Source organism: Vicugna pacos, chromosome 7, assembly GCF_048564905.1.
Source record: "Vicugna pacos chromosome 7, VicPac4, whole genome shotgun sequence".
Classification (NCBI taxonomy): Eukaryota; Metazoa; Chordata; class Mammalia; order Artiodactyla; family Camelidae; genus Vicugna; species Vicugna pacos.
Genome location: NC_132993.1, coordinates 10,787,806 through 10,806,935, shown reverse-complemented (window position 1 = coordinate 10,806,935; position 19,130 = coordinate 10,787,806). Strand labels below are relative to the sequence as shown.

Sequence of the window (19,130 nt, the reverse complement as noted above, 5' to 3'; positions counted from 1 at the left end):
CTTGCTTTTATCCAATTAACAGTATATCTTTGTAAGCTTTCCATAGCAATATGAAACATTTTCATTCTTTTTCAGCACTGAAGAACATTCTGATTTGTGAATGTATCACAATGTATTTATCCAATTTCTTACTGATGGGTGCTTAAGGGTTTCCCAGTCTTTTTGCTATTCCAAACAATGCAAATATTTTACCCACTTTTTTTTCACTTGTATGCAGGTGTGATCACAGGATAAATTCCCACAGGTGGGATGAGGCACATTCGTAGGTTTTATAGATGTTTCCAAGTTGCTCCTATAAAGAGTCGTATTATCTTGCACTCCTACCAGCAATCAATGTATTTCACCAGAAACTAGCCAAAAAAGAATGGTCTTCCATAATTCACTTTTGTCAATCAAATTGGTGAAAAGCAACGTTTCAACTCAGTTTTAGTTTGTATTTATCACTGCAAGTGTTTTTCTGTGGCTAAGCGCATTTGGATCTTGTTTCTGAGCCTCTGTTCTTTGCTAGTTTAATTGAGCTACTGGATTATTTTCTTATTGATCTCTAGGAGTTCATCATAATGGGGAGATCAGCCCTTAGGATGAGAATTGCTCACGTTTCTCCCATGTTGTTATTTGTCTTTTGATTCTTCGTACATTTTCCCCTGTAAGTGTGTTATCATTACGCAGGCAAGTGGTCTCTTTTTTTTTTCCTTCTAGATTTTAAGTCATACTTTGAAAGGCAGCAAAAGGAAGCACCATCTAGTGAAATGAGGTTGAGGCCACACACTGGAGGTTCAATCTCAAGGTCATCTAGTGCAGGGAAAATGAAATATCCATCAAACATGTGAAATGTTTCTGCCCTTCAGGGAAAAGAGGAAGGAGACCTTGACAGCGATCACGTGACCATGCGCTTTGCTCTGAACGTCCCTGAGGCTGTATTCATCCACTTCTCCGTCCTCTCCCCCAGCTCCCTTCCCTGAACTCTGATGTCTGAGGTCCACAGTGAGGAGAGAGGCCAGCGGGCGACACACATGGTCCTCCCTCTCCTCACACCTGGTTAGAAACACAGCTCTCAGCCCTCAGCACTGTATCTACCCCTGGGAAAGCCCTACCTCTGTGTAGCTCGTAGTTACTTCTCCCCACATCACCCTGGAGGTTCAGAATTGGGCCAAAGGGACAGAGTCTGGGTACTGAGGGATCCCATTCTTGGATGAAAGGCGTGACCTCTAGTGACCAGTCTCAGGGGCAGACCCAGGGTGGAAAGGGGCTGCTACGGTGGGCGACAACTGTGTAGAGGGGCGGGCACCAGGGAAAACACACCGTCTTGATGAAAGGGCACGGGGCAGGGCGTGGGGGGCCTGGTTCGTACCCCCTCCCCCTCGCAGGGGCGCTGACGTCACCACCTCGCCCTCCAATGCCCTCAGAGGGGCAGCTGCTCTGGTGGTTTCTCCCAGACCCCGACTCCGACTCCGAGGGGCGGGCCCATGGGAGGGGCCGTTTTTGTATAAAGCTGTAACGTTGTGGGGACAGGGGGCCACGGTGACTCAACCCTACGGGAAATCTTTACAAAAACCTTTCTGCCTGTCCCAAAGCCCACAGTCCCTCCGCCCTCTGCCCGGGTCACAGGCCCAAGGGTGGTTTGGGTCAGAATGCCTCTGCCTCACCCCCGGCCACCTGTCAAGTCAAGGCCACGGACAAGGACGGGCCTGGATCAGAGCTGCAGCTTCCGGGCAGAAAGCCAGATGTGAGAAGGCTGCCTCAGGGCCTCATGGGTGAAGAACCCAGAAAGACCCCTTTAGGCCGATCCCACCCCACCCGCCCCCCAGGACAAGGTCAGTGGGAAGGGACCCGTTCTTTAACAGAGGAAGCCGGCGGTGTCCCAGCTCCCTGTGGACAGGCATGGGTCTCCGGGACTCCACTCCCCTCCCCAGGCCCACATCCCTCTCTGATGGAGCCTCAGAAAGATTCCAGAAAGGAATCTTTCAGGGCCTGCTGGATGGACTCTGGCCATGTTCTGTGGCCCCAAGAATCAAAAGTCAAAAACAGTCTTCTGTGCCATGTCTGTAAAGCACACAAGGGGCTCCTAATTCCAAAATCCACCAGACACCATCCAGGACCCACTCCTCTCTGCACACCTCATGCGTGTTTTCCTTTTTGCTCCGTGTCACTGTGTGAACACTGAAGTTTTCTTTGGAGAAGGCACCAGACTCACGGTTGTAGGTAAGATACAGTCCAGCTCTTTCCTGGCCCCTGGTAGGGGAAGGCGGGTCCCCAGTGGGCGTTGTAGGGTGGCTGTATTCTGATGTGCTATGACTTTTACTTCGGCCCAGGGACCAAGCTGACGGTCGTAGGTAAGGCCAGGGTCTCCAGCGAGTACCATGAGGCAGGACTGTCTCCTGGGGAGGACTCGCTTCCCTGGGGGAGGGAAGGATGACCCAGCTCCTGGGACCTGGAGGCTCTGTGGGGGAAAAGATCCACGAACAGCCCAACCTCTCCCTGAATCCCAGCTGGCTCAGGAGACAAGGGGAGGTTTTGAAGTGGATCTGGGAGGCTGTGCTTTACAGACACCTACTATTTTGGGGAGGGAAGCCGGCTCACTGTCGTAGGTAAGCCAGTCAGGGCTGGAGAGCTGGGAACCAAAAGGGGGGCGGGTGCAGCATCCAATAGATCTGCCATCTCAGATGCTTCGGTTAAAGCGTATTTTTGTCAGAAGGACCCGAATTCATGTCTTGATGAATTCTTGTCTTGATGAGATGGACAGCCTCCATATTCAGTGACTTCATGGACGGCCTGTGCCAAGCCTGGGTTCCCCTACTGGGAGGCAGGTGGTCTCAACTAGAAAGGGGTCACCTTGTCCATCTCCTGTCTCCCTGGCATGTGCCCATCATGGCAGGGGTAGATAGGAGAGCCTCTGGCCTGGGATCTGTCCGTTCTGCTGTTTCTCCCTCCTGCAGAAAGGAGATGGATGAAGGAGGGGGTGGGAGTGGGGTGGAATCTGTCCTCTGACCACAGCATTTCAGACTGCACTGTTGTCACCCCCTCCACCTCTGGGAGTTAAAATTCCACTAAAGAAAGGAACGGGAGAGTGGCAGGTGGACTTGAGGAGGAAGGATGGGAGGCGCAGGAGCAGTTTTCCTACCAGGATTTAGTGTTGTGTGACTAATGAAAAACTCTATTTCGGCAGTGGGACGAAGCTTTCCGTCTTGGGTAAGTAAAGGTCTTCCCTGGGGATGGTGTATTGTAAGGCTGGAGTTCTAGGAGGACCCTTAGAGAAGACAGGGACTGAGAACACAGCAGAGAAAAGGCTCTGAGAGCACGGGGGAGTAGAGAAGGTGCTAGAACCTCCAGAAGTTGTCGGGGGTAGCTAGCTTCTGGAAAGCATGACCCCCTCATCAGCCACTCGCGGGTTTGCCACATTCGTGTGTTACTGTGTAGCAACCAGGTGCAGCATTTTGGAGAAGGGACTCGACTCTCTGTCCTAGGTAAGGCACGGGACCCTGGAGGCAGGGCGATGGTCCCTTGGACCTGGAGTCTCTGTCCTCCCAGCTCTGGTGGAAAGGGGTCGAGTAAACTCTCTGATCCCTGTGGGGCTTCCAAGGAGCTGGGTCTGCTCTCACTGTAGATGAGGCTTGGTTAATTCCTCTGTTTCTCCTCCCTAAGTCTTCAGCCCATCATCTGCCTCCTCACTCTGTCGGTTCATCCCTCCTTCTTCTGCATGTGGATCTGCCGCTCCTAAGCCTCTTCCTCTTTCCCACCTTTCCCCAGAAAGGCTTCGGCCTTTCTCCTAGTGGAATCCCTCTGGTCCAGAGCCGTGAATCAGGCGGGGAAACGTGGCCATCCGGGCTCTCAGGGCGCTCAGACTTGCGCCCCGGCTGGAGCCCTCGGGGTGGGGGGTTTTACCACAGCTGTCTGCAGCTGTGTTCCTATAATTCACCCCTCCACTTTGGGCTCGGCACCAGGCTCACCGTGACAGGTATGGGGGCCCCGCTGCTGATGGGGGTGCCTGAGGTTGGCCATGACGGTCAGCTCCTGGGAGGGGAGTTGGGGGTAAGGATGGGGGTCAGAGCCACCCTTCCCTCCCGGAGCAGCTCCAGCTCGGGGCCGTGCTCAGTCTCCGGGTTTTGTGTTTTCTCACTCTTCTTCCTACTGTTCTCTAGGACTGCTCTCATCTCTGCATTTTTAATGTGTGTTTTGTTTTACGTTTCCTTTCTTGTCCGATCGTCCCCATTTTTCCCTCCCATTCTAGCTCAGTCCTGCACTGTTGACTCCATGCTGGTGAATAGCTCTGTCTTCTATGTTAAAATTCCTCCCAACACCTACCGCCAGCTAAGAACTCTGTCCTCACCTTCCTTGTCCTCCTTCTCTGTCTCGAACATCTCCAAGGTCCAGGTGTGTCTTCCTGAGGTGGTTTAAGGGCTCAGGAGGCAATGGGGGAGCAGCTTGATGAGACTGGCGTGGTTTTGGGGTGTGCTTGAGCCTAGGGCGCAGAAATCCATGTCACAGCATCATTTCAGTTGCAGGGGAGTCTCTGGGGAACACAGTGCTTGGTGGGGGTCAGAAGAGGTAGGCCTGAATAAGCTGTTACAACTGGAAACTTACACCATCTTAGCAACAAACAAGGCATAAAGAAGAGAAATAGGTTGGAGGCCCCACTTTCTCAAACCTTGAGATCTACCCTGAGATTAGAGTCAGGGGCCCATCACAAAGCACCAACACACCATCACCACCCTTGGGAGGAAGCAGGCAGGCAGAGGAGCAAGGCAAGAACAGGATGGGCCTGAGCTGGAGACACTGACAAGGCCAGAGGAATGGGCCACATCGGTCCTACCAGATTAGTTGGCTGGAGCAGATTTTGTCCTGCAGATGGGAGCATGTGCCAGGAAGGTAATGGAAATTGGAAAGTACAAATCACTGAGATTCAAAACACCTGGGGAAAAGGGGCTCCCACAATTTGCAAAGAGACTTAAACTGTCTCTCGGGCTCTCTGAGATGCAAAAAACAGAGATAACAGTGGCAGCCTCTGGGGGTCCTTAAGGGACTCAATTATGTGAAAATCCTTTGCAAAGGACTTGCTTTATTGTTGTCATCCTTTTCATCTCTGTTGTTTATCCTCACTGTGTCAGAGGGTTTGCCTTTTTCCAAACCTGGGTCTCAATTTCCCCATCAGAAACATTGCCCAGACTTGAATGAAGCTGAGACATCAGGGTTTGCCACATTTCTGCTCCACAAACTCATTCCCAGTTTGGCGCTGTCAGAACACAGCCAAATAGAGGGCACGGTACGTTTGGCAAAAGGAGGGTGCTTGAAAGGTAGATGAGTTTGTTTTCCATCCCTCCGTGTCTTCACATGAGGGCATGCCTTCCAGCAATTCCAGAATTCTCTCCCTTCTGTCAGGCATCTGGAAGAGTCTGGGACTCTCCACTACGAATCTCTGATGAACTGGCCCTGGGAATTTGGTTCCCAAGGTCTTGCTGCTTTCACAAATATAAAATGGAGCTGGAATTTGGATTCCAAAGCTGGGAGGGTGGTTTCCTGGGCAACAGAAAGAAGAAAGAGTTCAACCCAGAAACAGCTTCTTTCCTGGAATCACAACCATCAGAGGCAAGCTACCACACACCCTGGGCACCCCGGGGTAGGACTCAGTGCGGGCGGAACTTCAGGTAGGATACTAGCCAGAGGCACCTGGGCTCCTCAAAGCAGGTTACCTGCAGAAAACAAAACAAAAGCTAAGTAGGGTATAGCGTAGGAAAAAAAAATATATCAGATGCAATGAGAAAAGTGTCTCTTCTAGTCAAGAACAGCTAATTCTGATTAATATGAGCTACCACTCAAACAAACACATACCCCTTGCAAAAACAGGAAAATGATGACTAGAAGGTCAATTTAGTTCCCAGGATCACGTTGCTAGTAGGAATCTTTTGCCTCAAAAATCAACCCTTATTCAACTCTAATCACTTCTAAGTCTGAAAAATTACACAGTCATGCACCAAAGAGGGCTTAGAACTAGGAAGCAAATAGACGGACACACTCATTTGATAGATAATCCTACAGGGCCTCAAGTATGTGACTTTGCAAAGAAAGCCAAGAAAATCAGGAAATGATGCCACCTCAGGGAGATGGAGGAGGCAGGCAGCACTGTGTACCCCTAGGGTGACATAGAAAAATGGGGAAAAAGCTGAAGGAGAATAACCACGGAGTACTGGGATGTGACCCCTAAAAAGGCAGGACCTACCGCTACATAGTTGTGCTCTGTGATGACCTCCTGCCCTGCCGTCTCATCACACAGACACACACACACACACACACACACACACGGCCCCTTCCAAGCCCAGCCAGCTCTCAGAGCAGCCCTGCTCCCAACCCCTTTCCCCTGCAGAGGACCTGAGCCAGGTCAAACCACCCAAGGTGGCTGTGTTCGAGCCATCGGAAGCAGAGATCTCCCGGACCCAGAAGGCCACGCTCGTGTGCCTGGCCACGGGCTTCTACCCCGACCACGTGGAGCTGAGCTGGTGGGTGAACGGGAAGGAGGTCCAGAGCGGGGTCAGCACGGACCCGCGGCCCTACAGGGAGGACCCCAGCCGCAACGACTCCACCTACTGTCTGAGCAGCCGGCTGAGGGTCTCCGCTACCTTCTGGCACAACCCCCGCAACCACTTCCGCTGCCAAGTCCACTTCCACGGGCTCACGGACCAGGACCAGGACCAGTGGAAGGAGGACTGGCCCATGCCCGTCTCCCAGAACGTCAGTGCCGAGGCCTGGGGCCGAGCAGGTGAGCGGGTGGGTCGGGGAGGGTTCGGCATGGACTGAGTCAGACCAGAGAAAGGCAGAGATCCAGGCAGAAGCCCAGAAAAACAAGATTCAGGAAGAAAGGATGGGGGTGGGATGACCAGAGGCCACCATGAGGGTGCACAGGGCCCCTCGGGCTAATTCCTCCCCCAGATCCTCAGCCCAGCGCTTTGGGGATGGGTCCCCATCACCAGTGTCCTACACAGCTCAGGGCCTCAGTGGTGCGTCCGCATCCCTGCACTGATCCCAGTGTTCTAAAATCATAATGGTGATGCCATTGACATTGAGCAGCATGAGAGAGACAGTTTCCAGCCATACCAGGAGGCTGACTGCATTGTCTGACTTGCTCCTGTTTGTGGCCTATGAACCTATGACTCTAAAGGCTGTGACTTAAGGCTCAGTCTCTTTAAGGAATGGCATTCCCTACTCATCCATTTCCCTCCCCACTTTTCTCTTTCAGACTGTGGCTTCACCTCGGGTAAGTGGCCCTCTCCGTCTTTGTCTCCATCTCCCATGGTCTTTGATCTGGAACCAGAGAATGCTGATCCCAGGGACCTGGGTGGGGGGAGCAGGTGGAGAAGAGACCAGAGACACCTGCTCACAGGTACCTACCTATTCTCCCTTCCTGCCCACAGTGTCCTATCAGCAAGGGGTCCTGTCTGCCACCCTCCTCTATGAGATCCTGCTGGGGAAGGCCACCCTGTACGCTGTGCTGGTCAGCGCCCTCGTGCTCATGGCCATGGTAAGGGGGAGGGCACGATGGGGCAGGCAGGTTGCAGTTGTTACTCAGACCCAGGAACACAGGGACCCTGCCAGGACCAGAGAGGGGCAGAGAGGAAGGTGGGGCTCAACCCCGAGCCTCAGAAAACACCTCGTACCTGTGGGATCACAATGAAGGAGCCACGCTGGGCAGGAGAAACTGGGGTCACCAACACCAGTGGGTGTTGGGAGGAACCCTGTGATTCGTCTTGTCAATGGGCCATCCTGCTTCATCCCAGTATCCCCCCCAACTCCTGGCTCCTGGTAACCCCCCACACCTTCTGTTCTTCAGGTCAAGAGAAAGGATTCCTGAGCCAGCTCAGAGGAGGAGCCAGGAGCCTCCAGCCTGTTATTGCCCTGATATCAGTACTCCTGTTTCCGTTCCTACCCGGTGTTTCTGAAGAGCCCCTTCATCTCTACCTGCTCATCCCAGCATGTACCCGCCATGTGTGTGCACACCTACACACTCATGACCGAAATGCCCTGGCCCACGGGGGGCCCTAGCCTGCCTGGACCGAGTGACCAATAAACACGGCCTGTTCTGGCTGACTCTGCCCTGAGTGTCTAGATATCTCTTCTGTCTGTCTCTGAACCCCCATGTGACTCCACTCAGAGTAGAAACAAGACGAATTCAAGGGAAGTGCAGTCCCCTCAGGTCTGAGGGGCAAGGGGCCCAGCTGTGGCTGGCACCGCTCCTCCTTGACAGAGAACGTCAGGACAGGTGAGCGGCGGCGGTGGGTGAAGAGAGAGGCTTGCTCCTGACCAGCCTGGAAAAGTGCTGGTGCTGCTGCAGGAACTTTCCGTTCTGCCTGAACAAACGTGCTCTGAAGGATCGCTGACCTAGACAGGTGTGTCCGCCCGCCAAGTGGCCACGTCCCCATCAGTCATATCCATCACCCATGCTCCTCTGAAGGGTCTCACTGAGTGTGCTGCTGCGCTTCACTCACCACCCGGTAGGGTTGCCAGCCCAGAAGAGAAGTCACTGACTTGGAAATCTCTTTTCAGTAGCAGACGTACCTTCCAGTTTCAGTTACAGAGCTGATTATAAGTTCCATTCTAGTGACCTAGAAGGGAGTGAGAACGTCCCTCATAGTCCTGGGAGGGTAGGAAATAGAGTTCCCTGCAACCAACTTTAGCCCGATTGCTATTTGTAAACTGCTTCAAAAGTTCTTTATTGACTCATTGTCACCATGGTGATGTAACCCAAAGTCCTCAGGATGTCATGAAAGGCCCACCACTGTCCTCCACCTCCTTAGCTTACACTCCCCCTCACTCCCATCAGTCTGACCCCCCCACCCCCCACCTCACTGCCATCAGTCTGAACCCCCACCCCAAACCACTTGCCTTCAGGCTACTTTGCATTCCTCCACCTGGAATGACATATATGCAAACTCCCACTCAGCCTTGAAGATTTAGCAATGACATCCTCCCTTGCAATAAGCCCTCTCTGGACTGTCCTTGACTCCTTGAGACTGCATGAAACGCATCCTGTATTCTGCTGTCACAGTGCCCTGGGCCCTCCTCCTTCCTGCCACTCACCACACTTAATGGAAACTACCCCTTTATTCATCTGACACCCCCACCTGAAGGTCAGCTCCTCGATGACAAATTGTGTTTTATTACAGCATCCTTCAGATGGAGCATAGTACCTCGGTTCAGTGTACGAACCAAATAAATTATCTTTGAATAAATGAATGAGTTAATGAGTGGAGCCTAAGTGACCTAATTCAGAAGCAGATATCACCCGAAGTCCTGCCTGAAATAGCCGTCCACCCTTCCACTCACAGGCCTGCAGCACACAGCCGTCTCTCTCTATGACAGCGCAACCCTGCATTCTAACCTGTGTGTCTGTGTATGTACCCACACTTGCACATGCACATTTGTGTGTCTGTATATACAAACATGCTTGTGCACAGTCGCCCACTTGTTAAGCACGTATCATTACAACATTGGCTATTAACCTTCAAAAAATAAAGATATCCAAGGCAGGGTCCCCAAGAACTTCCCTGTTCATGAGGGGGATAATTCATAAGTAAAAACAGTTAACACACAAGGTGATGCTTTGATTAGCAATGTGGGCTGTCTATTAAAATGCAGGCAGAAGTTAGCACTCAGTTTCTGACTGGGATCATCAGGGAGGATAAGAGAAGGTGGCAGACTCCTCAAAGGAAAACTTGGTCTCAATTATCCATATGGGAGAGTGGTCACGGCAGTCAAAGACATGAACAAGGGTTGAGGCTACAGGGTCCTGTACTTCCACTCAGCTGGGTGCATGGTTCAGAGAGGGGAGTCATAAAAAGGAAGGTTGAAAAGGCTGGTCGGTGCATCCCACGCTGAGAATGGAGCCTATCCATGCGACCAGCATGACACCTGGCATACAGTCGATGTTCATTAAATATCTGTGGAATAAATGAAGGGAAAGGAACTTGGACCTCGCTCAGGAAGCAAGTGCAAAGGTTTGCAGGCTGCTAATCCCCTTGCCATGTTTCCATCACCTGTTCTATGGGTTCCACCGCTTGCTCCTCCCACCCCACCTCCCTATAAATGGCAGCCTGTGCAGGTGGGCACAGGGAGTCCCTGAGGGGGGAACCTCATGACATGATATAGGCGATCTCAGAGTGGAGCGTGCTCCAGGGAGGGGCCTCGCTGCTCCCCCACCACCACTAGCTCCCTGCCCTTCCCCACTTTAAATGTACTCAGCTTTTATCTTTTCCCAGCCCCACTCAATCAGATCAGCCTCTGCCACCTGCACTTCCTGCCTCTGCCTAGTGGTTAGGGGAGGAGAGCCAACGGGAGGAGAAATTTTTGTATCCTGGTGTAACATTGTGGGGACTATAGCGGGGGGAGGCACAATGATTCAGGTAGAGGAAGTGCTTTTACAAAAAGCCCTGCCTCAGAAAATAGCTCCACCAGGCCTCAGGGACATAGTCTCCCGCTCTGGATGGGAGAGTAGCTGGCAGAGGTCCCTGGAGCTGGTCCCTGATGTGATCTTGCAGGGACATGGACTCAGCAAACAGTTCTGCCTCTCCCTGCTCCACACTCAGAATCAAGGCGTCAAAGTGGGATCATCATTCAGTGCTTTTCATAAAACTTGCCCTTTGACAAAGTACTTGCAGATGCGTTATTTGTTAAGCACTCACAATAACCCTGGGGTAAAGATACTACCCCATTGTTCAGGTGGAGAAACTAAGGCCAGAGAGCTTACAGGTCACATAACCAGTAAGAGGCAGGGTCTAGCCCGGCACACTTCCCAGCTCCAACCTCCACCACCAATACCCCTGCAGATTTCACAGCCACTGTATTGCCTCCAAGCCAAGGTGGTTCTCTGTAAATTAGGGATGACCTCAAGCAGGGTCCAGATGACTGTGTCCAGCTAGTTCTGGAGACAGGTGGGAAGAGAGAAGCCAGAGAGCGGAGGGAAGGTGGCCCTCAGTCTGTGCCAAGGGAGGTGGGAAGGGGGCGGAATTCCTGTCAGCCCCTTCTCACTGTGCTCCTACGCTGAGCAGTACTTCGGAGCAGGGACTCGGCTCACTGTGCTAGGTAAGAGGGTTGCTCCAGGTGGAGGGAGGATGGGCTGCCCAGCCTGGACGATCTTCTGAGCCCTGATGTTCAGGGAGTGGGCGCTGTACCCTCCTTGGCTGCTCTCTGGAAAGGCGAAGTTTGCTTGTGGATCTCCAAGGCTGTGTGAACAGCCAGCAGCTCTACTTTGGGGAGGGTTCCAAGCTGACTGTCCTGGGTAAGGAGGGCAGCTGGTCCTGGAGCTTCCGTGGGGCGGGATGGAGAGAGGTGGGCCGCTACCCAGCTCCACTGGGGGCTGTGCTCATGGTTGGAGGGACCTGGGCTGATCCAAGGCATCAGGAGAGAATAGCGCCAGGTTTTTGCCGTGGGTTCCAGGGCTGTGAGCACAGATCCTCTGTATTTCGGCGGGGGCACCCGTCTGACCGTGCTAGGTAAGCGGGGATCCCAGGGACACGGGGAGGAGAGTCTGGCACTCCGGATGCCAACCGGGTGGGGGGCCTGTTTTTGTGCTGCGCCCCTGGGCTGTGAGCCAGAACCCTCAGTACTTTGGCGCGGGCACCCGGCTGTCGGTGCTAGGTGAGCAGGGACACCGGGGACGCGGCGGGACGTGCGGCGGGTTTCTGCACGGGGCTGGGGGGCCGTGACTCACAGACCCAGTACTTCGGGCCGGGCACGCGGCTCCTGGTGCTAGGTGAGCGCGGGCGGGCGGGCACGGCCTCTGTGGGGAGCCCGGGGCTGTGCTTCCAGCAGCCGCCCTGACCTTCGGGGCCGGCAGCCGGCGGCGGGGCGGGACGGAAGGCGGCGGGCGCAGGGCGGCCGGGCCCCGCACCCGGTCCCCTCCCTGCGCTGGAGCCCGGCGCTGGGACCCAGCAGAGGGGCGGCTGGGCGCTGCGGGGGTTTGCGTGGGGCTCCTCCTCTGTGCTCCTATGAGCAGCATTTCGGCCCAGGCACCAGGCTCACGGTCTTAGGTAAGATGTGGAAGTCTCTGTGCCTTCCAGCCCAGACCCTTGCGTCCATGGAGAAGGCGGTGGGCTGGAGGTGGGGCGCGCGGCCACTTGTCCATCTGTGGGTCAGCTCTGCAAGGGAGCGGGTACTGGATGTGGTGCTCACGTCTGGGAACTTGCACAGAGGGCAGCGGGGATTTGGTCTCTTTTTTGTGAGGGTTTTAGGGGCAGGGTGAGGGGTGGAGAAAGAGAGGATTTATTGGGAGTCTGAGAGCTGCTTGACTGGAGAAAAAGCCTGGGGAGGGCAGTCCTGGGCTGGGGGAAGGGTAGGAGCAGGGAAGCTGCTACCAAGGGGAAGATGAGCTGGAGGAGCAGGAAAAGGCCGGAGTGAGCACAGGATGGTGAGCCCAGGGCAGAGCGGGCTCCTGGGAGGTGTAGATGGAGGTTCCACTGAACGGAGGACAGAAAGGATGACAAACAAGGGTGGAAAAGAGAGGTGAAATAGGGAGAGAAACAAGAACTCCAAACAAGCGGGGTTGTTGATTTACTGTTTAGAAGTTTCGATTTAAAATTAGGCTTAAAACCTCTTCCTCTCCTCCTAAGCCCCAGACCTCCGCGGTCCAGGCTGTGTGTACAGCACAGAGAGGCTGGATGCGAACCTGGGCCACTGGGGTGGATTTATTCCCCAGATATACACCCTCTCTTCAGCCTGAAATCTCCCTCCTCACACTAGGTGTTGGAGGTTAAACAGCCTGAGGGGCAGGACATCCGTTAAAGTGCATATACTTTGCTTGTGAGGTGAGGAAAATTCCCAGCAGCATCTTACATCCTAGTGCTAGAAAGGGAACTTAAAGTCACCAGGTGATGAGAGCACTGAAGGGAAGAAACCCACACTGCTGGGTATTTCCCTGGATTATCTGACCACAGCAAGCACTGTGTGTAGTTAGACTTATTAAGATGGAGCCAGTGGGGCTCAGCTGGGGTGTTCCCAGAGGAAAAGCCGCGTTCCTGCGATCAGCCAGAGTGAAGAAAAGACAGAGACCTTAGAATCACAAAAACCTGGGTTCCGAGCCCTGGGCCTTTAATGATCTGGAGACCTAGGACAAGTGCCTCTGTGCGCACCTCAGTTCTCTCTAGTCTGCAGTCTCCTCGATAACACCTGCTGCTGTGAGGATTACAAAAGCAGCTCCACGCAGAGGTTCTGGCAAACCTGGATTGCCACAGTCCATCGGCCCCTCCCATGTCCCTCCGCCAGGTGGTCCCTTGGGAGCTAGGGGAGCCCAGTTCAAAGGAGGGGCAGGTTTGACATGTGGATAATGGAGTGGAGGGCTGGGAATGTGTGAGAGGTAGGCTGGGGACAGGAAAGATAGATTTCATAATTCTGCCTGAGGCTAGTCCAGCCCACATCGGAACACTCACAACAGGAGCTCACCAGGGCACACACACCCACATAAGCAAGCCCGCCCACACCCCTCAGGGACTCACAAACCTGGAGAGAAGACTGACCTTCCCTGACCATGGAGCCCTGTGGTCAGTGCTTCCGGGAGGAAGGAAGGTCCTGCTTCTCTTTGTTTTGCCGATCACATCAGTAAACATCATGGGGACCATCACACAGGGCTCAAAGAGCATCTTTAATTTTTACAGTAAGAGTTGAGCATTTGATGCGTGCGGAGGTCAGAGGAGCACATTCTGTGGAGCCTCTGGAGGGCTGGTACAATCCCAGAGGCACGGTTGTTGACGGGGGAGTGAAATGACCAGGCTGGGAGGAGAAAGATTGATGGAGCCACTAGTGCAGATAGAAGTTAGGATATTTCCATTTCAGGCACCTTCAGCCTGTAAAGACTTAGGGACAGAGTCACAATCAGCAAGGTAGGAATGTGGGGAGCGAGGCTGGCCTGACGGGAGGGAGACGACCTCAAGATGAAAATGAAGGGTTTTGTTTAAAAATCATTTAAAATTTCCAAATAAACCAGCACGTTAAGCCAAGCAAGGGACCAAGGGCCCCTGCCAAGTGTGGGGTCCTGAGTGACCGCACCGGTCACACAACCATGAGCCAGCTCTCAAGTTAAGTCACATCCACAGAACTGTGACGTGTCAAGTATAAGAACATTTTCTCCATTTTCCCAGCTAACTAGAGCCCTTAAGAATGAGATGAGTTTCTTTTCATAGAATTGCTAGAAACAAAGAAATTAATGGAGAGCCAGCCATACGGGGAGGCTATAGTGGGTGTCGGGGTGGGAACTAGAATGCCTTCACCTGGAGCCCTGCAGGACACCACAGAGGAGACACTTACTACAGAAACTTACTCAAGACAATGGTACCAGCAGTGGCTCTGATGATTTCAGATGCATATTTAGGAAGCTTGCTGGTAGGGAGAAGTAGAGTAATTGGAAGGAAAGGGGGCAAAGAAGGTTGAAGAGTGCTGAATCTGAATCACGGGGAGACGGCCCTCTGTCCCAGCTGAGGAGACCCAGGGGTACCTGCAGGCAGAGGAATGGCTGGGTCCCCTCCTGATGCACCAAACGGGCAGGAAAAAACCCTTTCTCCTGAGGACAGGAGCACGTCCTCACATGAGTGCACAGCAATATGCCACCTGAATATTGTCACCTGAAGAAAGTCCCAGCCCCCTAATGAGCCCCTTCTCCCCAACTCCCCTTCACGCCGCAGCCCCTCAGATTCATAAGCAAGTAGCCCAGCTGAGGGCTGAGTCCTGACTCCATCCTTTAATCCCCCACCCACTCCAGACACTCAGTGTTGTGACTCTCCCTTCACAAGTAGGAGAAATGATGCAGAGAAATTAAGAGACGGTCTGCAGTCACACTGGTGGGCAAGGTCAGTTCTAAGATTCGAATTCTGTTATTGTGATTCCAACCCAGTGATCTGCGAAAGTAGCTACCACACATCACGGTGAGACGTAGACAGGGGAGCTTTTCTTGTTGGGTAAGAAATCAAAACAGGCCACTGAAGAGACATACTCAGAACTTTGGGCAGTGCCCTTTGGAATGCCCCCTGGGGGGATGGAGACATGGTAGACAGGCCTGTCACAGGGGGAATGCAAAGGACAGGCAGGCAGAGGGAGGTCAATCCCAGAGGAATGGGGAGGTGCCCCCCCAAACAGGCAGGACCTACCACTATATAATTGTGCTCTGTGATGACCTCCTGCCCTGCCGTCTCATCACACAGACACACACACACACATACACACACACTCACATACACACACAGACACACACACACACACACACACACACACGGCCCCTTCCAAGCCCAGCCAGCTCTCAGAGCAGCCCTGCTCCCAACCCCTTTCCCCTGCAGAGGACCTGAGCCAGGTCAAACCACCCAAGGTGGCTGTGTTCGAGCCATCGGAAGCAGAGATCTCCCGGACCCAGAAGGCCACGCTCGTGTGCCTGGCCACGGGCTTCTACCCCGACCACGTGGAGCTGAGCTGGTGGGTGAACGGGAAGGAGGTCCAGAGCGGGGTCAGCACGGACCCGCGGCCCTACAGGGAGGACCCCAGCCGCAACGACTCCACCTACTGTCTGAGCAGCCGGCTGAGGGTCTCCGCTACCTTCTGGCACAACCCCCGCAACCACTTCCGCTGCCAAGTCCACTTCCACGGGCTCACGGACCAGGACCAGGACCAGTGGAAGGAGGACTGGCCCATGCCCGTCTCCCAGAACATCAGTGCCGAGGCCTGGGGCCGAGCAGGTGAGCGGGTGGGTCGGGGAGGGTTCGGCATGGACTGAGTCAGACCAGAGAAAGGCAGAGATCCAGGCAGAAGCCCAGAAAAACGAGATTCAGGAATAAGGGATGGGGGTGGGATGACCAGAGGCCACCATGAGGGTGCACAGGGCCCCTCGGGCTAATTCGTCCCCCAGATCCTCAGCCCAGCGCTGTGGGGATGGGTCCCCGCCACCAGTGTCCTGCACAGCTCAGGGCCTCAGTGCTGGGCCCTAACCCCCTTCAGTGCTGCCCTGCTGCATGAATTTCAAGGATGCTGTGGCTACATTCGCACAACAGACAGAAGACAGAGCTAGGACTCTGACAGGAGGCTGCTCTGAGTCTGGGAGCCTGTGCTCACTACAGGGCTGTTTTAATTTTGAAACCACCTTAGAAGTTGGAGGCTCTCACCCATTTCCCTCACTTTTCTCTTTCAGACTGTGGCTTCACCTCGGGTAAGTGGCCCTCTCCGTCTTTGTCTCCATCTGCCATGGTCTTTGATCTGGAACCAGAGAATGCTGATCCCAGGGACCTGGGTGGGGGGAGCAGGTGGAGAAGAGACCAGAGACACCTGCTCACAGGTACCTACCTATTCTCCCTTCCTGCCCACAGTGTCCTATCAGCAAGGGGTCCTGTCTGCCACCCTCCTCTATGAGATCCTTCTGGGGAAGGCCACCCTGTACGCTGTGCTGGTCAGCGCCCTCGTGCTCATGGCCATGGTAAGGGGGAGGGCGCGATGGGGCAGGCAGGTTGCAGTTGTTACTCAGACCCAGGAACACAGGGACCCTGCCAGGACCAGAGAGGGGCAGAGAGGAAGGTGGGGCTCAACCCCGAGCCTCAGAAAACACCTCGTACCTGTGGGATCACAATGAAGGAGCCACGCTGGGCAGGAGAAACTGGGGTCACCAACACCAGTGGGTGTTGAGAGGAACCCTGTGATTCGTCTTGTCAATGGGCCATCTTGCTTCCTCCCAGTCCCCCCCCAACTCCTGGCTCCTGGTAACCCCCCACACCTTCTGTTCTTCAGGTCAAGAGAAAGGATTCCTGAGCCAGCTCAGAGGAGGAGCCAGGAGCCTCCAGCCTGTTATTGCCCTGATATCACTACTCCTGTTTCCGTTCCTACCCGGTGTTTCTGAAGAGCCCCTTCATCTCTACCTGCTCATCCCAGCATGTACCCGCCATGTGTGCGCACACCTACACACTCATGACCGAAATGCCCCGGCCCACGGGGGGCCCTAGCCTGCCTGGACCGAGTGACCAATAAACACGGCCTGTTCTGGCTGACTCTGCCCTGAGTGTCTAGATATCTCTTCTGTCTGTCTCTGAACCCCCATGTGACTCCTCTCAGAGTAGAAACAAGATGAATTCAAGGGAAGTGCAGTCCCCTCAGGTCTGAGGGGCAAGGGGCCCAGCTGTGGCTGGCACCGCTCCTCCTTGACAGAGAACGTCAGGACAGGTGAGCGGCGGCGGTGGGTGAAGAGAGAGGCTTGCTCCTGACCAGCCTGGAAAAGTGCTGGTGCTGCTGCAGGAACTTTCCGTTCTGCCTGAACAAACGTGCTCTGAGGGATCGCTGACCTAGACAGGTGTGTCCGCCCGCCAAGTGGCCACGTCCCCATCAGTCATATCCATCACCCACGCTCCTCTGAAGGGTCTCACTGAGTGTGCTGCTGCGCTTCAGTCACCACCCGGTAGGGTTGCCAGCCCAGAAGAGAAGTCACTGACTTGGAAATCTCTTTTCAGTAGCAGACGTACCTTCCAGTTTCAGTTACAGAGCTGATTATAAGTTCCATTCTAGTGACCTAGAAGGGAGTGAGAACGTCCCTCATAGTCCTGGGAGGGTAGGAAATAGAGTTCCCTGCAACCAGCTTTAGCCCGATTGCTACTTCTTGTAGAAGAAATAGAAGCATTTCTAATCCTTCAGAAGCTCTTTATTGTTACATTGTCACCATAGTGATGTAATCCAAAGTTCATGATGATATAAAAGATCCAGGAATGTCCTCCACCTCTTTGTCCACAGTCATCCTCACTCTTGTCACCCTGAGCGACTTGCTCTCAGTCCATTATGTACCTGGAATGACATATATGCAAACTCCCACTCAGCCTTGAAGATTTAGCAATGAGATCTTCCCCTGCAAAATGCTTCTTTGCCCCTTTGTACCTGAGTTTGGAAGGAGCACACCCTGTATTTTGCTATCACAGTGCCCTGGGCCCACCTCCTTCCTGTCACTCACCACACTTGATAGAAACTACCTCTTTACTAGTCTGACATCCCCACTTGAAGTTCGGCCCCTTGATGACAAAATTGTGTTTTATTATAATATCCTTGGGATGTGGCATAGTACCTTGCTTCAGTGTACAAACCCAATAAATTATATTTTCAGGGTTTTTTTTATTAATTGAAGTATAGTCAGTTTACAATGTTGTGTTAGTTTCTGGTATATATCATAATGGTTCAGTTATAAAGAGATATCTATATATATTTTACATTTCTGTTTTTATTATAAGCTATTACAAAATATTGAATACAGTTCTCTCAGCTACGTAGTAGGACCTTGCTCTCTATCTATTTTTTATATAGTAGTTAGTATCTGCAAACTGTGAACTCTCAATTTTTTCCTCTCCCCTACTCCTTTTTCCCCTGGTAACCATAAGCTTGTTCTCTATGTCTGTGAGTCTATTTCTGTTTTGTAAATAAGTTCATTTGTGTCATTTTTTTTAGATTCCACATATAAATGGTATCATTTGGTATTTTTCTTTCTATTTTGGCTTAGTTAGTATGACAATCTCCAGATCCATCCATGTTGCTGCAAATAACATTATTTTATTCTTTTTTAAGACTGAGTAGTATTTCACTGTGTATATAAACCACAACTTCTGTATCCATTCATCTGTAGATGCATATTTAGGTTGCTTCCATGTCTTGGCTATTGTAAATATTTCTGCTATGCACATTGGGGTGCATGTTTCTTTTTGAATTAGAGTTTCCTCCAGATACATGCCCAGAAATGGCATTGCTGGGTCATGTGGTAAGTTCTTTTTTAGTTTTTTAAGGAATCTCCATACTGTTCTCCACAATGGCTGCATCAACCTACATTCCTACCAATAATGTAGGAGGGTTCCCTTTTCTCCACACCCTTTTCAGCGTTTATTGTTTGTGGACTTTTTAATGATGTTCATTCTGACTGGTATGAGATGATACCTCATTGTAGTTTTGATTTGCATTTCTCTGATAATTAGTGATACTGAGCATTTTTTTATGTGCCTATTGGCCATCTGTATGTTTTCATTGGAGAGATGTTTGTTGAAGTCTTCTAGCCACTTTTTGATTGGGTTTTTTTTTTTATTGAATTATATGAGCTGTTTGTATATTCTGGAAATTAAGCCCTGGTCAGTTGCATCGTTTGCAAACATTTTCTCCCA

General features: G+C 52.7%; 1 protein-coding gene across 1 annotated transcript in view; it reads left to right on the top strand.

The window, feature by feature from the left end:
• The window catches only part of LOC102544497 (M1-specific T cell receptor beta chain-like), a 32,824-nt gene extending 15,824 nt beyond the window's left edge, over window positions 1–17,000 (top strand). Inside the window, exons 3-12 of the mRNA XM_072965346.1 lie at window positions 2,152–2,202; window positions 6,359–6,751; window positions 7,229–7,246; window positions 7,404–7,510; window positions 7,820–7,837; window positions 10,917–11,067; window positions 15,306–15,698; window positions 16,148–16,165; window positions 16,323–16,429; window positions 16,738–17,000. Of these exons, the coding sequence (XP_072821447.1) occupies window positions 2,152–2,202; window positions 6,359–6,751; window positions 7,229–7,246; window positions 7,404–7,510; window positions 7,820–7,837; window positions 10,917–11,067; window positions 15,306–15,698; window positions 16,148–16,165; window positions 16,323–16,429; window positions 16,738–16,758 (1,277 nt within the window). The 3' untranslated portion in view covers window positions 16,759–17,000. The remainder of the gene's footprint in view (window positions 1–2,151; window positions 2,203–6,358; window positions 6,752–7,228; window positions 7,247–7,403; window positions 7,511–7,819; window positions 7,838–10,916; window positions 11,068–15,305; window positions 15,699–16,147; window positions 16,166–16,322; window positions 16,430–16,737) is intronic.
• Window positions 17,001–19,130: the final 2,130 nt, after the last annotated feature.